The sequence below is a fragment of the Paralichthys olivaceus genome, chromosome 13 (assembly GCF_024713975.1).
Source record: "Paralichthys olivaceus isolate ysfri-2021 chromosome 13, ASM2471397v2, whole genome shotgun sequence".
NCBI classification, from domain to species: Eukaryota; Metazoa; Chordata; class Actinopteri; order Pleuronectiformes; family Paralichthyidae; genus Paralichthys; species Paralichthys olivaceus.
Window position 1 is genome coordinate 19,926,762 of NC_091105.1, and position 26,431 is coordinate 19,953,192.

General features: G+C 39.2%; 1 protein-coding gene across 2 annotated transcripts; it reads right to left on the bottom strand.

Moving 5' to 3' along the window:
• Positions 1-791: 791 nt before the first annotated feature.
• Positions 792-26,280, bottom strand: mroh1 (maestro heat-like repeat family member 1). Of its 2 annotated transcripts, XM_020091369.2 has the most exons (45): positions 26,149-26,280; positions 25,269-25,380; positions 24,629-24,774; positions 22,514-22,645; positions 22,253-22,415; positions 21,770-21,868; positions 21,411-21,562; positions 20,709-20,849; positions 20,113-20,205; positions 18,754-18,832; positions 18,307-18,420; positions 18,012-18,085; positions 17,765-17,887; positions 17,302-17,409; positions 16,623-16,767; positions 16,430-16,470; positions 15,849-15,990; positions 15,591-15,643; positions 15,267-15,374; positions 14,433-14,552; positions 14,224-14,346; positions 13,946-14,092; positions 13,593-13,619; positions 10,851-10,973; positions 10,655-10,734; positions 10,287-10,428; positions 9,919-10,014; positions 9,573-9,677; positions 8,838-8,973; positions 8,348-8,460; positions 7,943-8,095; positions 7,664-7,720; positions 7,358-7,455; positions 6,978-7,143; positions 6,458-6,627; positions 6,214-6,351; positions 5,715-5,829; positions 5,347-5,493; positions 5,174-5,240; positions 4,796-4,917; positions 4,423-4,572; positions 3,941-4,075; positions 3,414-3,516; positions 3,078-3,143; positions 792-2,992 (listed from the first exon to the last, which is right to left on the bottom strand). In XM_020091369.2, the coding sequence occupies exons 2-45, from the start codon at positions 25,288-25,290 to the stop codon at positions 2,916-2,918; spliced, it is 4,911 nt and encodes a 1,636-aa protein (XP_019946928.2). In that variant the 5' UTR covers positions 25,291-25,380; positions 26,149-26,280; the 3' UTR covers positions 792-2,915. The 2 variants fall into 2 exon arrangements, with proteins under 2 accessions (XP_019946928.2, XP_019946929.2); XM_020091370.2 differs by lacking the exon at positions 13,593-13,619.
• Positions 26,281-26,431: the final 151 nt, after the last annotated feature.

The following is a 26,431-nucleotide window of genomic DNA, read 5'->3' on the forward strand; positions in this document are numbered from 1 at the left end:
TGAGATGTGACACGTCAGTGGACTACTGAAATAATACATAATAAAGACACTGCATTGTTTTCTGTTGGTGTCATTTAGAGTTTCTATCCTCTGACGGCACAGAGATGTTCCATCATTGTCTTACAGCTTCTTCGTTCCACAATCACAGCACATTACCTGGCTCTTTACTGCGCCCAAGTGGACACAGAGGAAAATACACCGTCATTGGACAGTTTAATTTGAAAGTAAATGTGCAAATCAAATGTTGATCTGAAATGAAATGAAAGTGGTAGAGTAGAGGTCAATGAATTAAACAAAGGGGGAGAAGTGTGTGGTTTAGATGGGGTCGACTAGTGTCTTCACCAACAATCAGACACTAGGTCGACCTATAAGAGATAAAAACCAGTAACTTTAGTTATGTCACATTGCACTGCCATAAATGTCAAGTATAAATAATTGACAGCAAAAACCTGAGTACCTGCATTAAAGGTTCAGTGTGTACAATTTAGTGACATCTAGTGGTGAAGTTGCATTTTGCAGCTGAATACCCCTCAGCTCACCCTCCCCTTCCAAGTATGAAAGAGAACCTGAGGTAGCCTTCAGTTGTCATAACAACTCCAGTATGGACCACTGTAAAAAAAAACATGGCGGCCTCCGTTAATAGGACTTGCTACCAATGTAAATATAAAGCATTTCAATATAAAGGGCCACCGTAGGGTAACAACTCACACAATTAGGTGATTACATACTAGTGAAAACAACTGTTTAACTACAACAAAAAGACACAAAATAATCAGACATCATCATCAATGTTTAAATTAATCTGTTTATTACTACATTTTTAATATATTGATTTGCATCATCATCCTCCTCCTCTCTCTTCTTGTGTAAAAAGAAAAGTGACATGCACACATTTTCACTCTGACACACTCAGATTTGTATCGTTTCAAGTTGCCGTACCTCCATGTATCACACATCCTGACAGATGACATTAACAACATTCAACGCGTGAATTAAAAAATAAGATGACATGAAAAATCATATCAGTGGTATAAAGTTTATAACAGCTCAGAACACTGCTGATTCCTGTTCCCCATTCACCCTGGTCCGATACATAGTGTTAGAAGGTGCTAGAAGCCACAAGTCCCTGTTTGTAGAACGTCTAAGCCGAGAAATACACACAAGACCTTATAACATAATAAGCAGTATAGACAATGGATGGATAGACGATGGACGAAAATGATCACGTTAGATGAAACATCAGCCTTCCTCTTACATTTGAAGATTAACTGCTAAAAAACAGCTTCTTGCAGTTATTCAAAAGCAAAGACAAAATGTGAATGTGGTTCGTGACTTGTGAAGAAATTCAGCTGAGGTTTGTTTTTGTGTCAGTTCTAAAAAAAAAAAAAGGGGGACCACATGGCAGAAGCTTAAAAGTGCAACAGAAAAATTCAAGTTTTACAAACACATAATCAAACAAAAGTGTGACACATACAAAACTGTATTGCTTTCACCTGATTCTCCGCTGGGTGTTTTGTATCCCACTCTTATAATCTGGAGTCAAACATGTCCCATCAACCTTACATAACCCAACATATTTACATTCATTAAAGAGGCCGGCTAAGAAACAACTGTATCCTGAAATTGTACAAACTCACTCTGATGGACAAATTAAACTGAGACAACTTTAAGTGCATTCAAACAGTGAGAGAGAAAATCATTATAGTGCTCTTTTACAATTTATGACATCAACAGACATTTGGCACAGACTGTTTTCATGGCTACACAGGTCTGTTCTACTGCGTAACACTGGGAACTCTGACTGGCTGGTTCATGAGATAATGTCGACGATAAATGCTTCATGTTTCATTAAAATGACAAATTCTGTACCGTTATTTAGTTGGTACAAACACCAGAGAAGGTTTGTCATTGTGTTTGTGAAAATGAATCTTTGTACGGAGCACAACATGATAATGTGAGACTGAATAACTGATCTATAAGTAAACCATTCACTTTTTTAATCTATTCTGAACCCACCAGATATCACGTCAGCTCGAGGTCCGACAATGGCAGTAACAGTAACTTACAGTAAAGCATAATGTAGTTACTCGCAGGTGATTGGTTACTGCCGGTCAGATGACACATAGGACTGGAAACACCCCCCGACAACTCAATCATCCCTGTTCCTTTTAAATTTCAGCCTCCACATTTAACTATAAACCACAGAACACATTAGATAAAGCTAAAAGTAAACTTAAGGATACCAGGTTGATCAGATGGAGGGTGACGGAAAACTAACATTCAATGACATGATCATTCGTACAAGCGCGCGCACACACACACACACACACACAGTACCGGCCAGAGTCATGTAAGATATTTCTTAAAATGTTCCTCCTGCCATTTGCACATAATATCTGAGGAAACAATAGATTTATTCTAAAATAATACATAACTCTAGTAAAAGCGTGTTTTTAACGTTAACATTAGAAACTTCATGTATATTCTATTTCATGAATGCAACACAGTACATGTCTGGTATTGTCGTACTGATTGAACACCAGATGCTACGGACAACTTCCATCTGTCACGAGGGACACAGTCTTTGGTCACTAGAGTATAGTTCAGTTAACACTTCCTTTCAAGCTGCTAACTGTTATATGTGCAGCATGTGTGTGTATAATATAATGTGTGTGTTTATTATTTGTATGATTTTGGAACATTGGTAAATGTGACAGTTTGACCTTTGGCCCAATATGTTTTTTTCTGTCTTGTTTTCATGAATATTACTGTAATTTGGTTAATTTCACAACTTTATAAATTGACAGCACAGTGTAGGATCTGCATGTTTTTGTAAAAACAGCGCATTGTCATGTATCTTTTGTCGAGAGAAGACGTACCGCCTGACTAAAGGAAACATTTCTTTTGTGTGTGTCTCAGTGGAAACGTCCCATGGCCTCAGCAGCCTTCACTCTCACCACTGGATCTGGATCTTGGAGCAACATGACTAAACCTGAACACGACAAAGATTAAAACAGTTAAAACCAGTCGACAATAACAGATTCAGAAGTAGAAAATGAAGGCGGACTCTGCATCACCTTTAGTGATGGTTCCCATGTTGAGGTGGGAGAGATGCTCCTCTGGAAGATTCCCCAGCAGAAACCCTGACCGCACACAAACACACACACGCACACACACAAACACACACGCACACAAACACACACACGCAAACATACAAACACACACACGCAAACACACACGCACACCTTATTATCAGTTCACTTCAAACATATTGAATGTGATGAGTTTCCTCTGCACACTGTATTTAAAGCTGGCCTGTGTGTTGTATGATGTATCAGTCGTAAAATAATATTTAATATAAAAAATTCTTAATGTATTGGATTATTTATAATACCGCAGTGTTGCACTCATACCTATAAACATGGCAGCTCCCGCTCTGACCTCAGACCAGTTGCTCTTGAAGAACTGGATGACTGATATGTGGTAGAAGTTCAACATGCCTGAAAAGTCCTCGATCTACAAAACCACAAAACAAGAAGCATCAGACAAGTACAGGAAGTAGTTAACGTAATCTGATCGGATTTTGCTGAAAATTGTTGCAGTTAATGTAAAGTTCCATTTTGCATTATGTCATGTCTACACAGTATGACTGATGTATGTCTGACAGCTGCCTACATATATCATAAAAAAACCTACAGCTCAAATACTATGTCTCAACACTACACACTCTACTACTTTAGAGACCGCAAGCACCAGCTGCAGTTCTGCTACCGCGCTGCGTCCGCTCACTGTCTGTGAAGACACGTCAGTAAATACAGAACTTTACACTTGGCAATACATTTACAATCAACCTGCAGGGATCCAAATGAAACTCATTTCATAGAGATATAAGAAGATGCACACCCTCAGTCATTAAGAGATACTTGTGTTTCTGACTCACCAGGTACTTGGTGAGGTCATTAATGAACTCTCCATAGTGCAGGCTCTTGTCAACGTGGAGGTGGTTCTGAAACATGGTCGTGATCTTCTCTGATCCCACCACAGGGGCACACACACGCATCGCATACTTGCACGCCTGGACACACAAACAAATTAAGTCCAGAATTGTAAGATGGAATGTATCAGTAAATCTTCACACACTGTTTATGTGTGTGATTCAGTCAGGAAGAGGTGGGGTTGCTGAGACAGTCTGCACAATGCCATTATATTAAATGCAGTGCAACAGTCATGATTGTTGTATTGAACTTTGAATTTAAAAATAATTAAATTGGATCAAAAATACTATTATACTAACTTTAAAATGTTACTCTAGAAAATGAAGAAAGATTTTGATTTGATTTTGTTTAATACAAAACCTTTTCCTGGCAGTCACAGTTCCTTGCTGGTGCTGCTGCATCCTTGGTGTGAGTGCATATTTCCTACCTTGACCACCTGTGGGTTCGGGTCAACCAGGTGTAACAGCAGGCTGACCAGAACGTTGTGGATCTGGTCTTTGAACACTGGCTCTCCAGAGCCAAACTTGGACAGGTTCCCCATGAGGTAGATGGCAGCACAGCGGATCTCATCATTCTCCTGGATGAGTACAAAATTCTGTCAGTGTTGTGTCTGTGTGCAGCGTTCAGAGGTCAAATCAGCTCAGACAATACTGTACTGAGTACTGTCTCGTTGTATCATTAGTCTAAACATCAGCACTGTATATAACACATGCAGCTAAAATCTAATAGTTATGATGATTCTGACAATTGCTGTATTATTTTGTTTCTGCATCTTCACAGAATAAAACAATAACACTTACACTTTCTAAAAATGGTTTAATCTTCATGAAGATGTAAACCACCAGCAAGTGGACATTCTTCTTGTCCAGGTGGAGCAGAACCTTGGACAGACCCGACATGGCCTCCAGAGTAATCAGTTTACCTGCAGCAAGACCAGAGGCCAGATATTAAAAAAGAGAAGCATTTCCATCTGTGACAACCAATCCAATAAGAGAACATGTGGTAGATTAACATGATGGATGTCGTGAAGAAAAGTGAAACTACAAACCAGCTGAGTGGACATTTTATGAAACTTCATCAATCACTTTAGGAATAAGTGCAATAAATCAGATGAACCAGACAACACATGACTGTAACTTGACTTCTAACACCAAAGGAAAAGACTGTTGTCGACTCACCTGGATCATCTTTCTCTTCCATGCCTGAACTCATGGCTGCCAGCAGCTCCTTCGCATATTTATTCACCTGGTGGCGAGAGGAAGAACATTGTGAGTGACCTTACAGCCGCAATCACGTGTGTACTTTGTAGCGCATAAAAAAAAGTGCTCTAGTGTGTACGTGTGTGTTTTACTTTTTCAGGTGATCCCACTGCGATATTGCCCAGCCCTCGTACAGCCAACATGCGAACGGTGCAACAGGGATCTGATATCCTCTCCATCATGTTGTTCATTAAAACATCGATCAATATCAGCTCCGTCACCACATGATGGTTTAACAGCTGGATTCAGAAAACAATGGAGAAAGAGAGAACACATCACATTATTCATATTTCTGACAATGTTTCGGCTTTTTTCATACTCAACAGAACCTAATACAGAAAATAGTAATGTAGAAATTATTGTCAGAGGTTGAGAGATTTAATCATCATTTGACTGAGATTAAAGAGACATAGGGCCTCCTCCTCACAAAGAACAAATACAGAGTAACATGATTTATCACCTCAGAGAAGAAAGCAGTGACGGTGATTCTCTGGCACTCATAGATGTTGTTTAGGGAGGGACACAGACACTCCACGATGGAAGGCAACCTGGGACCAGCATGTTTAGCCATCGCCCTGCGGAGTAATTATTCAGAACACATGTATTACACTGCAGGGAAGTAAAGAACTGATCAGAGTATGCACGGCCCCTCCGATGCCTTTCATTTATGTTTCAATGATAAGTTCAAAACACATTCTTTTAACAAAGGGAATTAAAAATTGTTGGAACCCTTAAAAATGTACTGAGCATCTTACATTTAGTTTCTGATGGCGTTGTATTATACACGTTCTTATATTATTTAATACTTTAACAATGATGAGCACACAGTAGTTTTTTAAATAATTGTACTGCATGTATCCGGTGTGTAAATGCAACATGTATGTCACATATATAGCATTTAGCTGGTGTGTCAAAGTGATAAAATGCATTCAACTAATTAATATGAGTGGGGTTTCTACCTTGCTAGTAGTGTAACTCCAGTAACGTGTGTATTCGCTTCCCTCATTGCATCCCAGGCGTTATCCTCATCCAGTCTTTTCATTACATCATCTAACTGGGCTCGTGCTAACAAGATTCTCAGGGCATCAGCTGCGACCCTGAAACAAACAAAAAAACATTTGACCAAACAATTAGACCTTTACAAAACTGTGTGTAGGAACCTCATCTGGATTTTGCTAGATATAACAAGTCAAAGATGCCCACCCTGCTACATGGACAGAAGCTATGTTCTTAATGTGGTTGTCCTTTGGTGCTGAGACTCCGACACTTGCTCCAAGTCTGACAGTGAGACAGGAGAAGAGCTGAGGAAACTGACTGACTGCCGGCTCCTGACTCTGGCCATTTAGTAAGAGCTCTTTGAGACCACATGTCATCTAGAAACAGAACATACACAGACACACATGTTAACACAACCATCATGCTCTTCATCTTTTGTGTTTGGTGTGGAACTGCCCAGTGCATGAACCAGCTGAAAGGTTCAGTGCATCATTTAAATAGAGGCTGCAACCAATTTATGTTTTTGTGAAACTTTAGAATATGGCTAAAAACCCTAACCCACAACATCATCTAATCGAAGAACAGACCAAACTTCAACTTTTAAAGGCTCATCTTATTCTTTTTCAATTGTTTGAAATACTTGTTTCTATCAAAGGGGAAGTATTTATCTGCATAAAAACAATCATATTTGAATATAAATATAGTCAGTGACATGTTTGTGACTTACAGCTAGCGGCTGGTTTGTGGCCACTTTTGTCATGCCTCCTCTGATCATGGACTCCTTCCTGTCTACATATGGTGCCATGATGAGAAGCTTCTCCATCACCATCTCTATGATCTGATTGGCTACAATGGGATCTGCCCCCAATGCCATCCACATCTCACTGGTCCAGCTGGACAGAAAAAAACAAAAATATAAATAAAATACAAATTTAATGACTAAAAACTGTCTTCTTATAAACACTTGGTTCTACGAGCTGTTAGGAATTATTTGTCCTCTAAAAACATGATCTGACAGTTGAAGGACTTGGAGGTTTACTTGAAAATAATGAATATTTTATGTATTTAAATGTTTTGTGTATCAATGTATAAATACATATAAAATACCTGTCAAATGGAAGTGGTTGGTTAACTAGTGTATTAATAACTGTCTGTAGATGCTGAGAAGCCAGGATTAGTACAGTCTGTCCAACAGCCACTCTCACCTAAACACACAGACAACAGTGAATTCATACTTGAGTTGTGATTTTACTGTGGAAGAAAAAAGCTCATGTAAAATAAGCTCCAAAAGAGTTTGCGTGATTAATAATAAAGAAATCTCATGTTCAGAGGTCATCAGAAGTGACTGTTACAAGGCAAAGGAATAATAAATGTTGATGCTAAGTAAGGTAATGCTCATGTCTGCGCTCCAACCTGCTCGTCTGTGATGCTCTGCAGACGCACATGAAGAACCTCCAGCATCTCTGGTACCTATTACACACACACACACAAACACAGCAAACAAAACAGACAAAGACAAATAAACAAGACCTGTGTGAGCTAATCCAGTACAGATGTGTTTACTTTATTTTTCCTCTGGAGTATGTAGATGGCTTTATGAGAAGTGTGTGTGTATGTGTGTGTGTGTGTGTGTGTGTGTGTGTGCGTGTGTGTGTGTGTGTGTGTGTGTGTGTGTGTGTAAATATGTATTACCAAGTCTTGCAGTCCGCCCCCTCTGTTCTTCAGCAGTGTGTTGAGAACGACAGACGAAGCTCTGCAACAGTTTGTCTGACTGTCGACCAGCCCCTCGAACAACATGAACACCAACGTCGTCAGCTGCTGCTGAGGCAGACGTTTACTCATCACCTGACCCACACACACAGGAAAGAGATAGTTACACACTGCTGTGCAGTACATGTTGTTAGTTTGCCTGATAAATTGACACAAACGTTGTTTTTTTCCGAGTTATGTTGAGTAAAACATAACAACAACAGAATACTCTAGAAAAGGTTTGAGTGAATTGATTAATGACACAATAATTAAAAAATTGAACTAAAGAAACAGGGATTGTTTTACATACGTAAATCTAAAGTTCCAATTGAGGAGTTCACTTTGTACCTTAGTGAGGTCAGAGCAGGTCTTGTAGAGAACTGAGTGGTCTGGGTTTTCTAGTTGGTCTCTCAAGTGCAACAGACTGTCCACGGCTTCATCTTTATAATCCAGAGAGAAACCTAGACAAGGAGGAGATAGACAAATCTTTAAAAAAAAACAGCAAAGTACATAAAAATGAATCATACAGCTCTGAGTTTAGGATAGGGCTGGGCTATAAAGGCTTGGTGACATGTAAAACATTTCTAATAATTAAAATGACTATCATTGCATAAGAATGCTTTATTAGTCAAAGTTTAAAGTAAGACAAGTAAACCCACACTGTCTGTCCCTTTTATAAATGCAGTATAATAGTAGCAGGTATCAGACTGGGCTAGTCAGCTCCATGTCCTATAACACTCAACCTCAACAAACCTCAGTCTAACGTGTAAAAACCTTCATCAATAATGTTGATTATTGATGAGGCCAGAATCATGGAGTCACTTAAACAATAACATACCTTCATATCGTAGCTGTATATAAAGCAGTGTGTATATGCACTCAATAGCAGCAGTGCGAACAGCAGGGCGAGGGTCTGAACAACGTGGCGACAGTCGCCCCAGCAAAGCTCCAAGGTTGTGGAAGGATACCATGTTCTGAATAAAAGAAAGAGAAGAAAGAAAAGGCACTAATGAGAGTGTTTACATGAGGTGAAGGTCTGTTCTGGTTTATAAAAATCAACATTGACACAGATACACATACTACATTTTCTGCAAATATCCACTGTGTGCTGTGCAGACAAGAGAAGGAATGACTTGACAAAGTGTGAAGTGATTGTAGTTGTTTTAATCCTCTGAAAACGAATGTCTCACTGGCCACGGGAGGTTGTTGTTTGTATCATTGTGTTTAAAATATGTTTAAAAGCACATCATGTCGTACATGTTCGTGATGACATCATTGTTTTGTTACGTGTGGTGCAAAACGTGTTGACAACTTGCAGCAGTGCCAGAATGACGGGAGAGGAGCAGAGAAAAATGGGCATATCTCAAAAAGTAAAAAAATGTTTGTTCACATTTCTAAATTTAGAAATTTGACATCACAGTAAGCAAAGATATCACTGGCAGACCATTTCTATTGCAGAGTTCAAAGGGTTACAAGAATTCATTATTTATGAATGAGTGAATACAGAGGAAGGTTCTGGTCGTATGTGTAACTTCAAATCTTTACTATCCAGGTGAGCAGTGTGTGTGTTTACCTTGACAGTCAGGTTATCCAGGTAGTACGACATAATGTGAGCAGTAGCTGTGACAGCTCTCTCTCTCTCGTGGTCCTGTCCGGAGCTCAACCATGATTCAATGTGCTGCACAGAACAATAACACACATCATATCTCACACACACACAGCCAGGAAAATTCATGACGCCAACTTTTTTTTTTTTTTTGAGAAACAAGTCAAGGAGACTGAAAAGAGGAGACACACTACTTTTAATTTGTTTTGCTTCTTTGATAAATAAAATGATCTAAGTATGAGGAAAAATCGGACAATGAAATAAGACAAATATTATTGGTATTAAGCTGAACAGGAGAAACACCATGTCTCACCTTGAAGACATTCTGCAGGCCGTCAGGTGTGGGGTCCTTGGCCAACACACTCTTCAGCAGCTCCTGCAGTGCAGCCAATGTGTCTCTGTATAATGCCTGTGCAGATTTACCAGAACACGTTAGACTGATAAAACAATAATGTGTGGAAATTGTCACACACAGTGTTTGAAGGTGGAATGTGACTAGTGAACTGCTAAACTCAAGAAATATCAGAAAAAATGTAAAATTCCTGCTGATCTGCTGATGATGGTTAGCTATTGGTGTAGAAACCAGTGGTTGCACAAAATAATGAACAGCACATTTGTGTGGTAGCATCGGTGTCAGTAGTATTGCATGTGTGTGCACACATCTCTTTTGCTTTCTTTCACCTTTCTCTTCTTGGGGTCCAGTAAGTCCTCTTCTTTAATCTTCTCTGGAGTGTGTGTCTCAGGTGGCAGAGAAAACACACTGTTCACACAAACCTTCAGTAAGTCAAAGCTTTCATTCTCACTCAGTGCAGGATCCAGAGGTCTGAACATATGAAGGTCAAAGATAAAACACTAGATTGAATGATGTGTGAAAAACAAACTTCAATATCAAACTAACAGAATTGTCAGTATGATCAAAACCACTCCTGGGCTCATAAGTACTATTTTTGAACACACTGAGAGAAAAGGTTGCAGTTATTCTGTGAATCTATGAAGCATAGTTTTCATACAAAAGAGGGTCCAGTCGTTTTAATGAAAGCGAAGGATACATTAGATTGGCACACGTGGTCATCACAAGGTGGCGTACTGGAGTCCGCAATGAGTCGGCTGGCTCTGCTTTAATAAAATCCTGACCAGAGTAAACATTGACATAAGAGAGAGAGATCAGAAATGTATTTCAACTTCGCCGATATCAACTGTTTTAAAGTGACTGACAGTTCTCCCTTGATAAATCTTTATACTGACCAGCATAATGGCAATGAGCTCCTGTTTGCGAGAGAAGACGTAGCCTTGTTTCTTCACACACTCGCTGATGGCTTTGGCTATGAGGCCAACACTCTGAATCAAACTTAGTTTCATCGTCAGATCCTAGATTAGAGCAGCACACACACACAAACAGAAAAAATACAGAGAAAAAAAGACAACAAGAAATGAAACAGGAAAAATGGCAGCACATACACAGATAAAAAGATATGGCTCAAGGGGAAAAGTAGGCTAAACATGAATAAAATTGGATAATTGCATTTTCCAATTTATCAGGAATGCAAACAGCAAGGCGCACAGCAGCTCCTTTACCAGATGCAACTCTACAAATAGCTGAGCAACAGCAAAAAAAAAAAATCCAGAATCATTCCAGCATATAAAAATGATTCAGTCCACTCAGTCAATCAAATCAATCCAATTGTGATATTGCAGATTGATCCACCATGCCTATAGATAGCAAAAGTTAGAAAGAGTTGTGTGATTAGTGATTGGTACAACAGTGAACCATCAGCAGGCTGATCTAAGAAGTAACAGAAGAGCTTGAGGCCTACAGACCCAAACAGCTGTTAGGATTTTGCAAGAAATTTACAAAAATCCCTTCACATTGAGGGTGAGTGGTCAGTGAGCATTTAAAGAACAATCCACCAGAAAGACAGATTGAATAGAACCAATATTGCAAATCATATGAAGAGACAGATGATCAGGTAATAAAGCTGCACGTGAGATGGGTCATTCAAAAGACGTTAAGAAAATTCTATAGATTTAATTTGGTTCACGCTGGTGAACCGAGTGGAAAATAAAAAGTAGGCTTCTGTGGAATCTGAGCTTAAAAACTCATAGTCCTTTAAATGCAAGATTGTAAATGCAATCTAGTAGCCATGTTACTGGTTTTACATTAGTAGGTTATAGTGATAAACCACTTCAAATCCAACTCAGAGTATCAATCTGGTTCAAGACAGTAGACTTTTGTTTTATTAGTGGAGATTGTCCACAAGTGAAATAAAGTAGAACAGACTCAATTGAGCTGATCTGCCACTGTTCTCCATTATTATGGAAATTACAAAATAAACATAAACAGCCACTAATCTTACTCTGGATGAGGATTTGATACTCAAAAGATTTTTGGAGGTGTATCACTTAAAGCACGGGTTGGTAATCCAGGAAACCCCCATCCATCAGCTCCTCGTAAAAGCTACACACCCAAAGCACATGAGCGTGCACTGACTGACACCTGCAAAAGTCTGACTTGCCATGAATCCCTAGCTAACTTCTAGCTAACATGTCTACTTCAACGATGTAAGCCTCCCTGGCTGAAGTCTTTGATCGTGCTCTGTGACAGGCATTGATTGTGCTAATTTCAGTCCTGCAAGGGCCACAGGCCACGGCTTTTATTTTCATTTTACACTTTATTTATTGATGGTTATCAGAGGATTTCAACAAATAAAGCCCATTTTCTGCTGCTCAAAAAATCCACTCACAACCATAACATCTGGCTTTTCTCTGCAATGGATATGGATACAATCAGCTTTCACTCTCAGGTCGAATGACTAATTTGGCAAGACAGCGAGTTGAGAGAGCGCCTCAGGTTTAGATTTGATTATGACATAAAAAATGATGCACCGTGTAAATTACCTTTAAAAAGCATTAACATTAGCTTTCTGTATTTTCTACTTAGTTTGTTCCCAACTAATAGAATATCTGCACAGAAGTTTTTGAACGACGGAAGTCGGTCTAATACTTGAGAGGTAACATTCCTAAATCTGCATAATTAACACATGCTCCAAAACCACAATGGATCCATTTTAATGATGGACCATTAATGATCTTAACTCTTGTGCTTAACCTTGAAAAAATATAACTGAAACAGCCAAGTAAAGGCTTAAATAACTAGAATTACCACTCTCCGCCAACCAGTTTCTGTGTATATATTTCTACATACTAGATTCTTAGGTCATTGTAACCCTTACCTTTGACAGCTGACACATAACCACTTTATCTGAGTCCAAGTGACAACTGATTGAAGAAATTCCCTCAAGCAGTCTTGAGATATCAAGAGGCCAACAAGTTTTTTGAAGCCACCAAAATCTAATCAGTTCATCTTTGAGTCCAAGTGAAAGTATATACCAAATTTGAAGACATTTCCTCAAGCTGGTCTTAAGATATCATGTTCAGGAAATACATAAACATACTTTGTGAGGCCGTGACCTTTGACCTTTTGCTACCAAAGTCAAGGGAGTTAATCCCTGACTCCAAGTAAACGTTTGTGCCAAATAAGGATTCCTTGATGGCGTTCCAGAGATATCCCCGTCACAAGGCAAAAAATTTGTTTTCTGAGTTCACAGCGACCTTGACCACCTAAATCTAATCAGCTGATCCTTGAATCCAATTTAATAGCTGTAACAAATTTGAGGAAATCCCCTCAAGACATTCTTGAGATACAGCATTCACGGGACTGGGACATATGGATGGACAGTCTGAAGACATAATGCCTCCAGACACTGGCTGTTACTGGCGTGGAAGCATAAAAAGTAGTGGCAATATTGTATCAAGCTTTTCTTTCTGGAGTTGAAGACTTTCAGTTAAGATTTTAGTGATAGTACCACCACAAGTGTGCGGAAAAGATGGACAATTTTAAATAAGCGTAAAGAAAAGCAAAGTTGAAGTTAGAAAAGAGCAAAGGTCGAAGAACGGAGATAGACAGCCCGTGTTTTCCTGTGATGATACCTTTGTCTCTACTTTTATCCCCAGAACCTGTATGAAGCAGAGGTGATAGAGTCATGAGCTCACATAGAAACACAGCCATTACCTGAACGTCTAAGTTTTTTCATCTAATGTGCTGCTGAACCAACCTTTTTCAGTATCTGTAAAAGTTTTAAATGAGATTTCTTGTGATGGGGGAATGAAATGGTCCAGACAAATCACAATGTTTGCAATGCTATATGTTAATCAATTTAATACCTATAATCAATATGGAAAGTAACTAAAAGTTTATTACTACTGAAGCAAATTCTCCCATGAAACAACTACAAAAACAGTCTCTTGTAATCCCTGCCATGCTACCTTAGAGCTAACATTACCTTTGTATTGAAATGTTTGCTGATGCAGCGGAGGATGTCTTGATCTATGCGGTTAAGTATCTTTTCTGGAGGTGCATTCAGAGCCACTTGACCATAACACAGGATTAAAGTGCTTTTCACCTTCTCCACCTCAACATCATTACGATCCTGAGGAAAAGGCAGGAGAGATGAAAATAGACAAATGAATCTATTTGAACAATGTGAGGACAAACAGATCTGAAAAACAAAGTGATGTAACAAAACTATCATTTAGGGTAAACTGTAAAACTTCTTCATACTTTGAGCAGGTTGAAAATGCTTGGTGACTTCTTGAAGGCATCTGATTTGCCGAACTCATCCAGCTTAGCCAGAGTTCCCTCTAGGTGGCTGTTAGCACACAGACCGATGCCCATGGCAACTCCCTGATAGAAAAAAATAGGTTGGACTTTGAAATTGTACATACTAAAATTAAACTGTGGCTCTGGTTAATTCAGCGCCACATATGTACCTCTCTTTCCACAGCATCATTGTGCCGTGCTGTGAGGAGGACTTCCTGCAGCTGTTTTTTCACCAGCTCCTTGTTGAAACACTGTTGGAGAGTCACTCCTATACACTGATACAGGAAACTCTACAATAGACAGTAAAAAGACAAAGATAACAAAATGTTGTTTGTTAAGTATATATATATTTTAAAAAAGTACAATACAGTCACATATGCTGTGGTAATCCACCTTTGTTCATTATGAATGTTTGAGATATCGGGTCATATTAAGCTGTTAAATCTTTTAGTTTGTTTATTTCATAGTGACAAAATATATTTAAAAAAAACTACATTCTATATTCTATTCTACATATTCCATATTCCAAATTCTATAGTCCATATTCTATATTGCACATTCCATAGCCCATATTCTCCATTCTATACTACATATGCTATATTCCTAATAATATATTCTACATTGTATTCTCCATATTCTATATTCTACACTCCATATTCTACATTCTATTCTCCATATTCTATATTCTACACTCCATATTCTACATTCTATTCTCCATATTCTATATTCTCTATTCTGTATTCCACATTCTAAATTCTACACTTTATATTCTGAGAAATGTAAAGAAACCTGTGGCAGTTGTGTCAGAAGGAGTTCCTGTTTGAAAAGTTCATGAGGAGCCACTGTTTATCTTCTTGAGTTTATCATAAATTTAGAGCTCAGCAACTCCACAAAGCACTGATCTAATATCACGGGACAGATGTTTGTAACTACACTGAAGCAGCAGCTTGTAACCAGCTCACTCTTGATTTGTGTGTGAAATGAGGTAGTTGTAAAGCACTTACCTTCTCCTCTAGGGCGTTGTTATACGTGGAGATATAGCGTGTTGCCTCAGCTGCCAACTTACACACCCACTTGTCATCATCAATAGTAACCAGGGTTTTAGAGAGGAACTGGAGATAATGTCAGATAAAGACAGATTTAAATATTTACATCACAAAAGACAAACTCACTAATCAGGTCACTGATTACGCAATGAATATGTTCATGGGAATTATCAGTTGTATTTGGAAAAAAAACCCTCAAATGTGTAGTTATCTATTTTCAAGTGTTCTGGACTGATGATGATGATGCAAATTATGAAAATTTCCCCATAGACAAAAGCTCACCTTCAGCAGTTTCTCATCCCACTGCCTCTTATCTAGGCTCTGTGCTGTTGACTCTGAAAACAACAGGACACAGATTCAGATTTCTCTACTATAGAGGAAAAGGAAAATGCTGCACATGAACATGATAAGGATTTTCTTCTCTGCTACCACTGCAGAAAAGACAATACACGTTGTCACAGGGGCTTCACTTTGTCCACAGATGTTACTATATTAAGATACACTGATTTTGTAGACAGCATTTTGTCCATATCTGCATACCCTCAAGTACACTCAGCAGAGGAGGTATCTCTTTATCCCACAGAATCTCTGTATTTGGGTGAATGTTGACACTGAGGATTTGAAGGAGGGAGAGTGACGGAGCTCCGTGACCTCTGCTACTCAGCGGGAATGCTGCATTCACCTAAGAACACCAACACAAACCAGGACACAACATGTATGGAGATAAACAGACTCAACATTAGGCATGATAACGGTGACTAAGTCCTTTTCATATCTCACTTTAAATGAGCTAGTTTTAATGGCAACTGGCAAAATATAACTTCTAATTATTTCAGAAAATAACAACTGAAGCTGAAAATATGAATATATGTTCAAAATAAATTATCTGAGATTTTCATTGATATATTGAAAGCAAATAAGACTTGATAACTCATGGATTATAGGGTACTGTAAGTGATTTGTCCACAGCATGGGTTGTAATAAATCAATTACAATTAAGATCTATTTACTGGATTTGATGTTTAATGAGCCATTATTTTAAATTCTAGGAACATCAGTTTGATTCCTGTAGTAAGTCATCAGACACCACTGAAGTGTGTAATTCAGTTTGCTTTACTTACCAGCAGTCTGATCATTAGTGTTTGAGGAGAGGGCAGATTGACTGGAGGAGAGAGATAAAACACATTTACTTTGAAAAGTTTAATGTTTCTTAAAATTCATTTGTAATACAGCATTTTCTATGACTGACAACAAAAACACACAGCATTTAACGATTAGTGACTAACATTTACCCCTTGTTAATATGCATCCTACCTTCCTGCGTAAAGTTGATGTTAAAGCTGGGCTCCTGGTTAGTTTTCTTCTTGTTGCCCAGCACTATCAGACTCTTACACAGAGGGGTGGTGGCATTGCTGTATTGTGAAGGGGTCAGATAGAACAGCAGCTTGGGCCACAGCACCTACAAACCAAATACACGTGTTAAGCATCACAGCAATATTCTTCCATTTTACATGTGCACTGGACAACATTAGGTCAATTAAAGAAGTAAATGAAGAAATGGATTAAAGAAAGAAATGTAACCCTCAATAAATTAAATGTGAAGATAAAGATTATTGAACAAGCAACTGCACAAAATGAAAAAAAGTGCAATTACCATTACTGCCCTGCTGTTGTACACCTCTGCCAACCTGTGCATTTTCAGTTTAAAATATTATTTTTTCGATATGAGGTCTCTGTGACCTTTAACCACTGAAATCTGATTCCCAAAGGCAAACCTGGGATATAAGAGGAACATGTTTTTCTACGACACTGTGACCTTGACACTGACAACATTTCCTCAAGGAATTCTTGAGATATCATGTTCACACTAATGAAGGACAAATGGAATGACAACCCAAAAACATTTGGCGGAGAGGAGGCATTAAAACACCAGCAGTTAAATGAGTTTTGGCAACATAGATGAATTAGTCAAAAAAAGATTTCGTGTACATACATCAGCTAGTCGCCCAACAGTGGTGGTCAGGAGATGAAGGGTGTTGTCACACATCGTCCTCAAGGACTCATTCGTCACTTCCTCTGGATCTGTGGGCCTCTCACCACGCTGGATACACAAAGTCATGTGCACAGATCAGAATACACATTTGACTTTTCATATTTTAAGCAAAATATTGGACCTGAACTATGAAGTTTTAGCAACTTTCACCATGAAATGTTTTCTACTGTAGGCAGGAACACTTGTTTGTGTTTGCAGACAGTCATTTCTTTCTTTCACTTTTGTGCTTTATTGGCTTAATTTAAACAGAATATGGAACAATGTACTTTTGCTATTGCATTCCTATGCAATCTCATAAACCACTCAGATACATAAGTGAATGAAAAAATAATTAACTAACAACTTCAAAACAAATCATATATTCATCTTAGGAAATCTTAAGAATGAAACAGACAGAAGTCACCTGGTGCGTGTCAGGTAAGGCACAGTGTTGAACTATGAATCGAACCAATAACTCCCCTCCCTCTAACTCTAGATAACCATGATGGGCCATCGCACTGATCACCTGGACCACACGTTTCTTCACCTGAGAATCACAGAAACAGAATGAGAGCAGCAACAATTTCATGATTGTATATCCACTAATTCAGCGGAATACAGAGAGGCCACAAGAAAAATCTAGATTTTCTCTGTGTGTGTACGTGTGTTACCTTGTTACTGTGATCAGCCATTGGTTGTCTAATGCTGGCCAAAATCAGCAGCTTCTTACTCTCCATTGTAGAAGCTGCAACACAAACACGAACACTTAAGTCAAGACATGTGACCGGATAATGAAAGGTAAGTAAAGAAGAAGAATCTTGTCTGCCTGAGTGTGCTCAAATTTAAAATATTACCCTGACTGAATGGGTAATTCATTTGAAGTTTTCTTCTGACGCCAAATAAACCCCTGGAGTGTGTAAAGTAAAAGATAAATAGAGCTGAGTGTGTGCGTCTTGCTATTCTCACTGGTGGAGTTGATTAGGTGGCGGAGGACAGCCAGGGAGCCCATCCTGCTCCGCTCATTGCTATTTTCCAACTTCTGAAGAACAAACATAACCATTCGGTCTGGGAAGGAGTTAGCTGGAGGGAGAGGAGAAGAAAAAAAAAGAAATTGTAAGAGAAGGAGAGAGAAGTAGACCAAATGTCACAGTTAACATGATTATCTTGTGGCATCTGACACACTAATGGATGATCTCATTACTGTTCTTGTGACTCCATAGAAGTAAAGCAGATAGAAAGGGCTGATGCTTGTGAACAACATTTACCATAAAACCATACATAACCATACATTTACCTCGGTCACCACAAACCTTAATATATTACTGTCTATGAAATGAGCACAATTAAACATAGTGTCAACATTAAACAGTGACCGACAGATACAGTACAAACACCACTGAGGAGCTTCAGTACCCAGCAAACTGAAGCATCGCAGGACCTCGTTGTGGTTCTTGACAGTAGGAGGGTTATTGTAATCAGTCGGGGCAGACACCTGAGGAACAGAGGGAAATGTTGCAACTGTTAAACAGTACAATATAGATGCTTTCAGACATGCACTGAACTCCGGATAATCTGTGAGAATACAAAAGGCAAACTCTGGGGAAAGTCTGAAAACAGCATTTGAGTTCCGGTGGACGCTGATGACACAAGCTCTTTTTATAGCATCAGGTCACACTTGAGAAGTTTACACTTATTGGGTGTGTGAAATGAAACTAAAAATAAGAACTGAGAATATCTGAAGGAGCACATTTTTCAAAACCACCATTTAAAATCCCACAAGCAACTTGGCACTTTATTTTGACCTAATGAACTTCAGCTACAAACAGGTAAACGTGTTATGAAATGTCCTTACGTGATAAGTAAGATTATGAAAGGAATGATGATATATGGTGAAATATTCTGTCTCCACCATCCTGATACACAAAGATCTCTGGCAGAGTCATTGTGGTAAAATGTTGCAACAGTAAAAGCATCAGATCATGTGTCCACTGACTCACAGGGTTATGAAAACATCTTGCGACAGTGGCCCTAAACAGGAAGACGGTGACACAGCGAATGAATTGCAGGTTGTATGAGGGCAGCCCAGGCATGTGATAGAAAATTGCTGCAAAGACTGTTGGGAACCAGGAACTGACAGTCGTCAGAGCAGGAGGGTACAACTGTTTTCATGTTGAGGTGTTAACAAGTCTTTAGTGCTTCTGGTTTGCTTAAGGTCTGTCGCTTGCCACGCCCAGCCCTTTTCTTTCTTCATCAAGTTCTGACTTGTTAACATTCCCTCCTATTACAATATCTGACATATTGATGGATTTTCTTTCTTTGCTATTAATTGTCAAAAACTGATTTACTGCAATGACAAAACACTATGTATTCATAAATGTCATAGCTCTGTTTGGATGCACTGTATGTAAGCATGTTTTGACTGTGGGTGACCAGGCCTTTGCAGTTTAACTATGGAGATTAGACAGAAAACATCCTCAGAGTCTTTAAAATATTTATGACAGTTTGACATAATATATGTTTTATTTTGTGTGTAACTTTATTCAGTTCACTTCTGTTTCATGAACTGATTATCATTCTTTTGATTTGATTGCTGTTCCTTGAGTCTCATCTTTTTCTTTCTGCGAAGCACATGTAACTTTGTCAAGTGCTATAATATATAAAGCTTAATATTGTTATGTATTATTGAGGTTTTCTGCCTAGTTCCACTTTTCATGGACGTTCATAACACATCAATCAGCTGGTTTACTCAAGGTAAACTTTAGAATTTCCTACCTGCTGATGCAGAGCAAAGAGTAGACTGTCGAGTTGTGTCTCCAGCACTCTGCTGCCCATGTTGACAGAGGCATCAAGCACTTGGCACAGACTCTGAGTGAAGGCAGAAGAAAGAGAAAATACTCTGAACCCTCTGAACATGCTTGATATATGGAGTGAGTTTTGCAGTAAATGTTGCTCTACTAAGGCACATTATATCATGAGATAATAATAATGGGGATGAGCTAACAATACAAGTTATGAATAGCTGGGGATATAATTGGAAAGATGTTACAAAATGAAACTTACTTGCAATATTTCCTATTTCTATATATTTCTTCTATTTCTTTTAATACTATTTTATTTTATAATATTTGTATGCTGGGAGATTGAAAAACAAAGTAATTTCATTACATGCTGTAAACTGTGTTTATCTGCTGTGACAATAAACATCTTGAATCTTGAAAACATGCCTACATAGATCAAGTTTGAATTCTCCAGAGGACAGATCTAACAGCATTAAACTGTTTATTGATTGATGCTATCAAAGCTCAAACAACACATGACTATTATATTACAGATTCCAAACTAAATAATCTACCTCACTCAATACAAACCTTGCTGATGATGTAGTGCTCATTGTTTTTCTTGTACAAGGACAGGATGGCAGGAATGAGTTTGGGGATTTGCTCCTCCAGTTTATCGCTGGCCATCAGATGGCACATAGAGCCTACTGCCTCTGCTACTGTCAGCCTCAACTGGAACACACACACACACACACACACACACACACACACACACACACACACACACACACACACACACACACACACACACACACACACACACACACACACACACACACACACACAATAACAGTTGACAGATATGGAGCAATTAGGTGACATGGATTCACAAACTGGTCAACTCAATAAAACCAGTTAATACAACCACAGTCATAAGCTGAAAATCTGACAATTCTGTAATCACAGCTTTATATTTTACTCAAACAAGCACAGACCAATTCAAACCATGGTGCTGGCGCTTCATGTTTCACTGTGACACACAGCTCTCCTAAACTATTTCATTGTAATTCACTTTTTCAGTGTGACTATTATATTTAATATTTTGGTGTGATTCAGAAAAAATATGCCTTCTTACTGCCAGCATCATCATCTTTGCATCCAAAAGTCAAAAGCTGAGCAAAATTTGAATCATGAATTAATTTAATAATGCCTGAACACATTACTTAATTGAAAATGTTCATGTTTATACCGTGTAGTTAACTTTATATCAAAAATAAACCTGTGTGACCTCACCTTAGACTCCCTGCTTTGTAACCAATTATTGAAGAGGATTTCAAAAGCAGCATAGATTTCACTGGAGAACGTGTCTTTTCTGACTGTGGGATCTGGAGCCTTGTCCAGGTTGGCCAGGTATTCCAAGATACTGTCGCTGAAATGACACAGAGCTGGAGGAAGAGAAATAAAGAAAGAGAGATAGGAAATAAGGGAAAGTAGAAAACAACTATTTCAAAGAGCTAGATAATTGTTTGATTTGAAATGCTTATGTTTTTGGAGCTGAGTACCTGGAAGTAGTGTTTTATGATTTTTTGAAAAGGGGTCAATTGGCTTCAACAATTATGACAATTTAAAAGAGTATGTCAGGTAGTTCTTACCAGAGGAGAAGACCCACTTCATGTTGTCCTGTTTGGCCATGCTCAGCATGGGCAGCATGGTACCCAGAATAGCATTCAGGAAGGGAACCATGCCATAAACTAGAGAACATGGAGGACAGCACTCAAGTAAAACAGCAAATTATTACCAAGCACTTCCTCTGTAAGTGAGAGAGTACAAACATGTACAAAAGTTAAGAATGTTTTACGTTTGTTTTATATTAGTACAAAAGTGCTCTGTTGAGCAGTAATGATTCAATAAACAAATGATCAAATTCACAGTAAATCAGTTTTTTATGCAATACTGAGCAATTAAACGAGCACAGATATACTCAGAGGCTGTGAACACGTGTACATTCTACTAAAACAAGTAGTTGCAATAGAGTCAAATTGCAGTTTTTAGACAGGTTTAACAGGTTCATGTCTTTCTTAATCCTATATGATAACCTCTGTGTGTGTGTGTGTCCTTTGTGAATATTTTCTTACCATTGGAATCAGAAAGGTTGGCTAATGTTTGGACCACAAAGAAGTGAGGTAGGACCCCAGGCTGAAACTTGTTTAATATCTCCTCCATGATGTCATTGATGTGCTTGTTACCCACAGCAACCAAAATATTACTGGCTGCCTGCTGCCAGTCAGGGATTACCTCCTAAGAAGAGTAAGGGATATCATTATTCATCTGTCGTCTGAGAGATAGATTGATTGAATAAATAAATAAATAAATAAATAAAATTTCAACATATTTACCTTTGATCGTGTCATCTCATCTGAGGCCAGAGAGATAATGTTTTTTATCCTGGGGGAACTGATCTCCTCTATCTTGCAGCTGGCAATCAGCTCAATAGTCTGAAGAATCACAACTCTGTGGCCCACGACCAGCTGAAGGAGGGGAGGAAGGAGGGGAGGAAGGAGACAAAGAAAAAAGAGACGACAATGAAGATACAAAAATTAAATAGTTACTGACTACACTGCATATTTTAAATAAAATTAATAAAATGTTGTGTTCATATCATTTAAATATTTGGGCTTTTACTCTGCAGAGCAGAATATGACTCACTACATTTAACACCATCCAAGTAAACCATGGGAATCTAATGTGCCATGTGACTGATGTTTTCTAAGACATTTCCTCACTTGAATGATGCTATCATCTGATAATCACATGTCCAGGGGGTGTGACATCATGATAAGATGATACAGTATCATAAATATAAACACCAGCAAAGTCAGACATCCTTGTCAAAAAAGAGGAAGTGTGTTAAAAGTAAAAACAAAACTAGAATTACCGGCCTGCGGATGTACGCCCCAACAACCAGTGCAGTTTCAGTCTAAATACATCTTTAACACATTCATATGCAGTCATCATTACCTTTGTGCCAGTGAACGTTTGTGCCAGTGAATGTTTGTGCGAGATGGTTGTTCTTGATGTATAACATTCACGGGCATAAGGTCACTGTGACCTTGACCTTTGACAACCAAAATCTAATCAGTTTCATCTGTGAGTCCAACAAAAGGCTTGTACCAAATTTGAAGAAATTCCCTCAAGGCATTCTACTGACAGATGAATGAATGAAAATCCCAAAAATAATGCCTCTAAGGACTGGCTTTCACCAGCACAGAGGCATAAAAAAAATCTGAAGTAAGAGGTTGACTTCTCTTTAAACATCCACTTACATTAGTGATTTATTCTATTCTATGAATCATTGTAGGAAAAATATTGGGATGTTAGATGCTAACTGAGATGTCCATTTTGCAAGACTTGAAGGGTACAATGGTTGCAAAAGTGTATAATAATTTAAAAGTTATATAAATGTCTGTGGCAGATCCAGTGTAATTACAGGGTTTCCCGCAGCGCATTATAGTTAAGGCGGCCGCCTTGAGAACAACGGCCCCCCACCTTGACTACGGGCCCCCGATAATTAATGAATTAATAAATAAATAAATATTCCGCATCCCCGCATGCAGACAGTAGGTTAAAATAAGGCCGCATCGCAATGAGGCGGAATTGCGGCATCTGTAGGTTAAATATGTTAAGCCATCTATCATCTGCTGTAACTGCGTGGCAAGGCCAACATCCAACATTTCTTTTTTATCGGGAAAGAAGCTAGATAGCATGCCTGTTGTCGTGGGAACTACAGTGCCACGCCCCCTCCCCCCCTGCTCACCACCTTGACTGACTAATTTTCTGCGGGAAACACTGAGTTAATCACCAGAGCTGAACCATTTACACATACAACGACTAACATATATGTGAAACCTCTCACAGGAAAGTCTTGACTAACACGCTGTAACAGGCTGTCAAACCCGATGCTAAGGGCTCTAAGATGCCTTTTAATTGTGACTAGCTTTAACAGATTAGCAGTAGACTATTCTTAGCTGGGGTTACTGGAGTCAAAATAAATCTTTCATAAAGCCTGGACATTTCCATCACATATATATACAGCTTTCAATGTTTGCTGACCAAATCTTGAGGGGACCTAAAAAAAAAAATACAATGTTTTCCCCTCATCAGGAATGAAAAGCAGGGGAGGACTTTCCCTGCAGCTTCCATTTTGAATGTGTTAAGAATGATCACATGGTGCAGCCACAGTAAATGATCACTGCATGTAACTGTGACATTTTTTGTGCTTGGTTTGAAACACTACTAATGGCTGTATATGCGTGCACATACAGTCATGCTTATCCAACTTTCTGACAAGGGCTAGGAAAGCTATTTGCATTCTCCTTGGTAACGTGTGGTAAGAATACTGATAACAGCAGCAACAACAGCTTACACTGATAGGTTTTAATACACAGCTCTGATGTGTGGCTGACACTCTGGTAGCGTGTTTGACATACTGGAGGTGTATTCTGGGGTTTTACCTTTGGATGTTTCAGGAGGTAGTCCTGACACATGGCTAACACTCGGTCTGGCTGCTGTTTTCCCAGAGTTAACATAGACTTTCTGACCTGCTCCTGGACCTCTGGGTCTTTATCATTGGCTGCATCCAGTAGAGCCAGGGTCACTTCTAGAGGGAAAACAAAACAGAACAAACATATCTGAAGAGGAAGCTTAAAAGGTAGAGAGAAAGGGAGTCAACACAAATGGCTATACAAAATAAATTATGGAAAATTGACATGGCTTAGCCTTCAGTGCTGTGTCAAAGGCAATGTTCAGACCTGGTATTAACATCCCTCCGTCCTGAGAGATGTGATCACAAGTGGTCAGCTCTACGTTCGTCTGTTCACACCTGACATTAAAATGTGTCCGGAGCATGTCTGTTGTGACCACAAGTTGAGATCTTAGCATTCATACAGTGAAAGAAATGTGGCACATGCAACTGAGACCACCTCCTAACATGGTTTAAGTTACAGGATCTCAGGACTCATTGAGGATGCATTTGGGTGTGTTCAGACTTGTGATCTTCAGACCTGATCTCATTCAGGATGATGTTAATACCAGGTCTGAAAGGGGTCAAAATAGAGAGATAGACATAAAAACAAAAAGAAGAGAAGAGCTCACGTTCCACATCTGTCCCATCCATGGTGGACAGCAGGAGGGTTGGCTCCCTGGAGCCTGTGGCTGCGAATGGGGCTTTCTTCCTGTGGATCAGATGGGCAGGGGCTACCTGGGGCTTAAGACAATAAAGTATGATATGTAAACAAAGCTATCCACAGACTGCAATGTTCTTATTTTCACTTAAAACCAGATGTAGGCATGTGGACATACTAGGCAAGTTAGTGAATACCTCTTTGTACATAAAGCAAAACAAGAAACTGTATTTATTATCACAATCCACGAGCAATGATGCTACACAGGGGAAGTATGTGTGCACCTGGAACAAACAGACTAATGGCTCCTCTGATCAAATATCTGACACAAAGACAGACAGGGTGGCTTTCATTACAGCTGACCTCTGTGACAGCTTCACTAAACAAGACAATATGAGACAGATGGTCCTCGATCAAAAGCTCTCCTTGTCTCTTCAGATCATCGGATTTTTCTATCAGATCTGTCAGCAGCCTTTAACGCTGAAGCCACTTCTTCACAGCAGAATTGACAAGCAGCTGACTCTCCAGTGCAGTTTGACGTGAATGAGGCTAAACACGATGACATTAGACATAAACACACCCTGGAGTGAGCTAATGAAACCCCCTCAGCTTCATGTCTGTTTGACGCTGGTGTTATTGTTATCATTCACCTTTAACCTGCCGCTCGGGTGGCGGTGATGCTCCTGAGTGAGCTAACCTGACAGTCACATTAGCATGCTAACCTAGCCGCTGCTGCTAAGGAAGAGCGCCGCTCGCGCCCTCATATCACACACTGACAAGCTAAGAGACATGCTAAACAACACCCCCCTTTAATCAACAAGCGTGCAGGACAAGGCTGCTTCTTCTCTCACCTTACACTGCAGGTTTCCCTGTCAGAGCTGGAGCCGTGTGTGTGTGTGAGTGTGTGTGTGTGTGTGTGTTGGGCTGCTGCAGGTGTAAACACGCCTGGTCATGTGCTGCTAGTCAGCAGGAACGTATCAAGCAGGGGGCGGAGCCGAGGGAGCTGCACAGCACCGAGAGCCATAGAGCTGCGAGCTCCACTGTCCCTGTGACACATCAACACATCAATATGTCTGTGTAGAAGTCACACTGTTATTCAGGTTTCAATCTGGTGAAAGAAGTGTGATCCCTTCA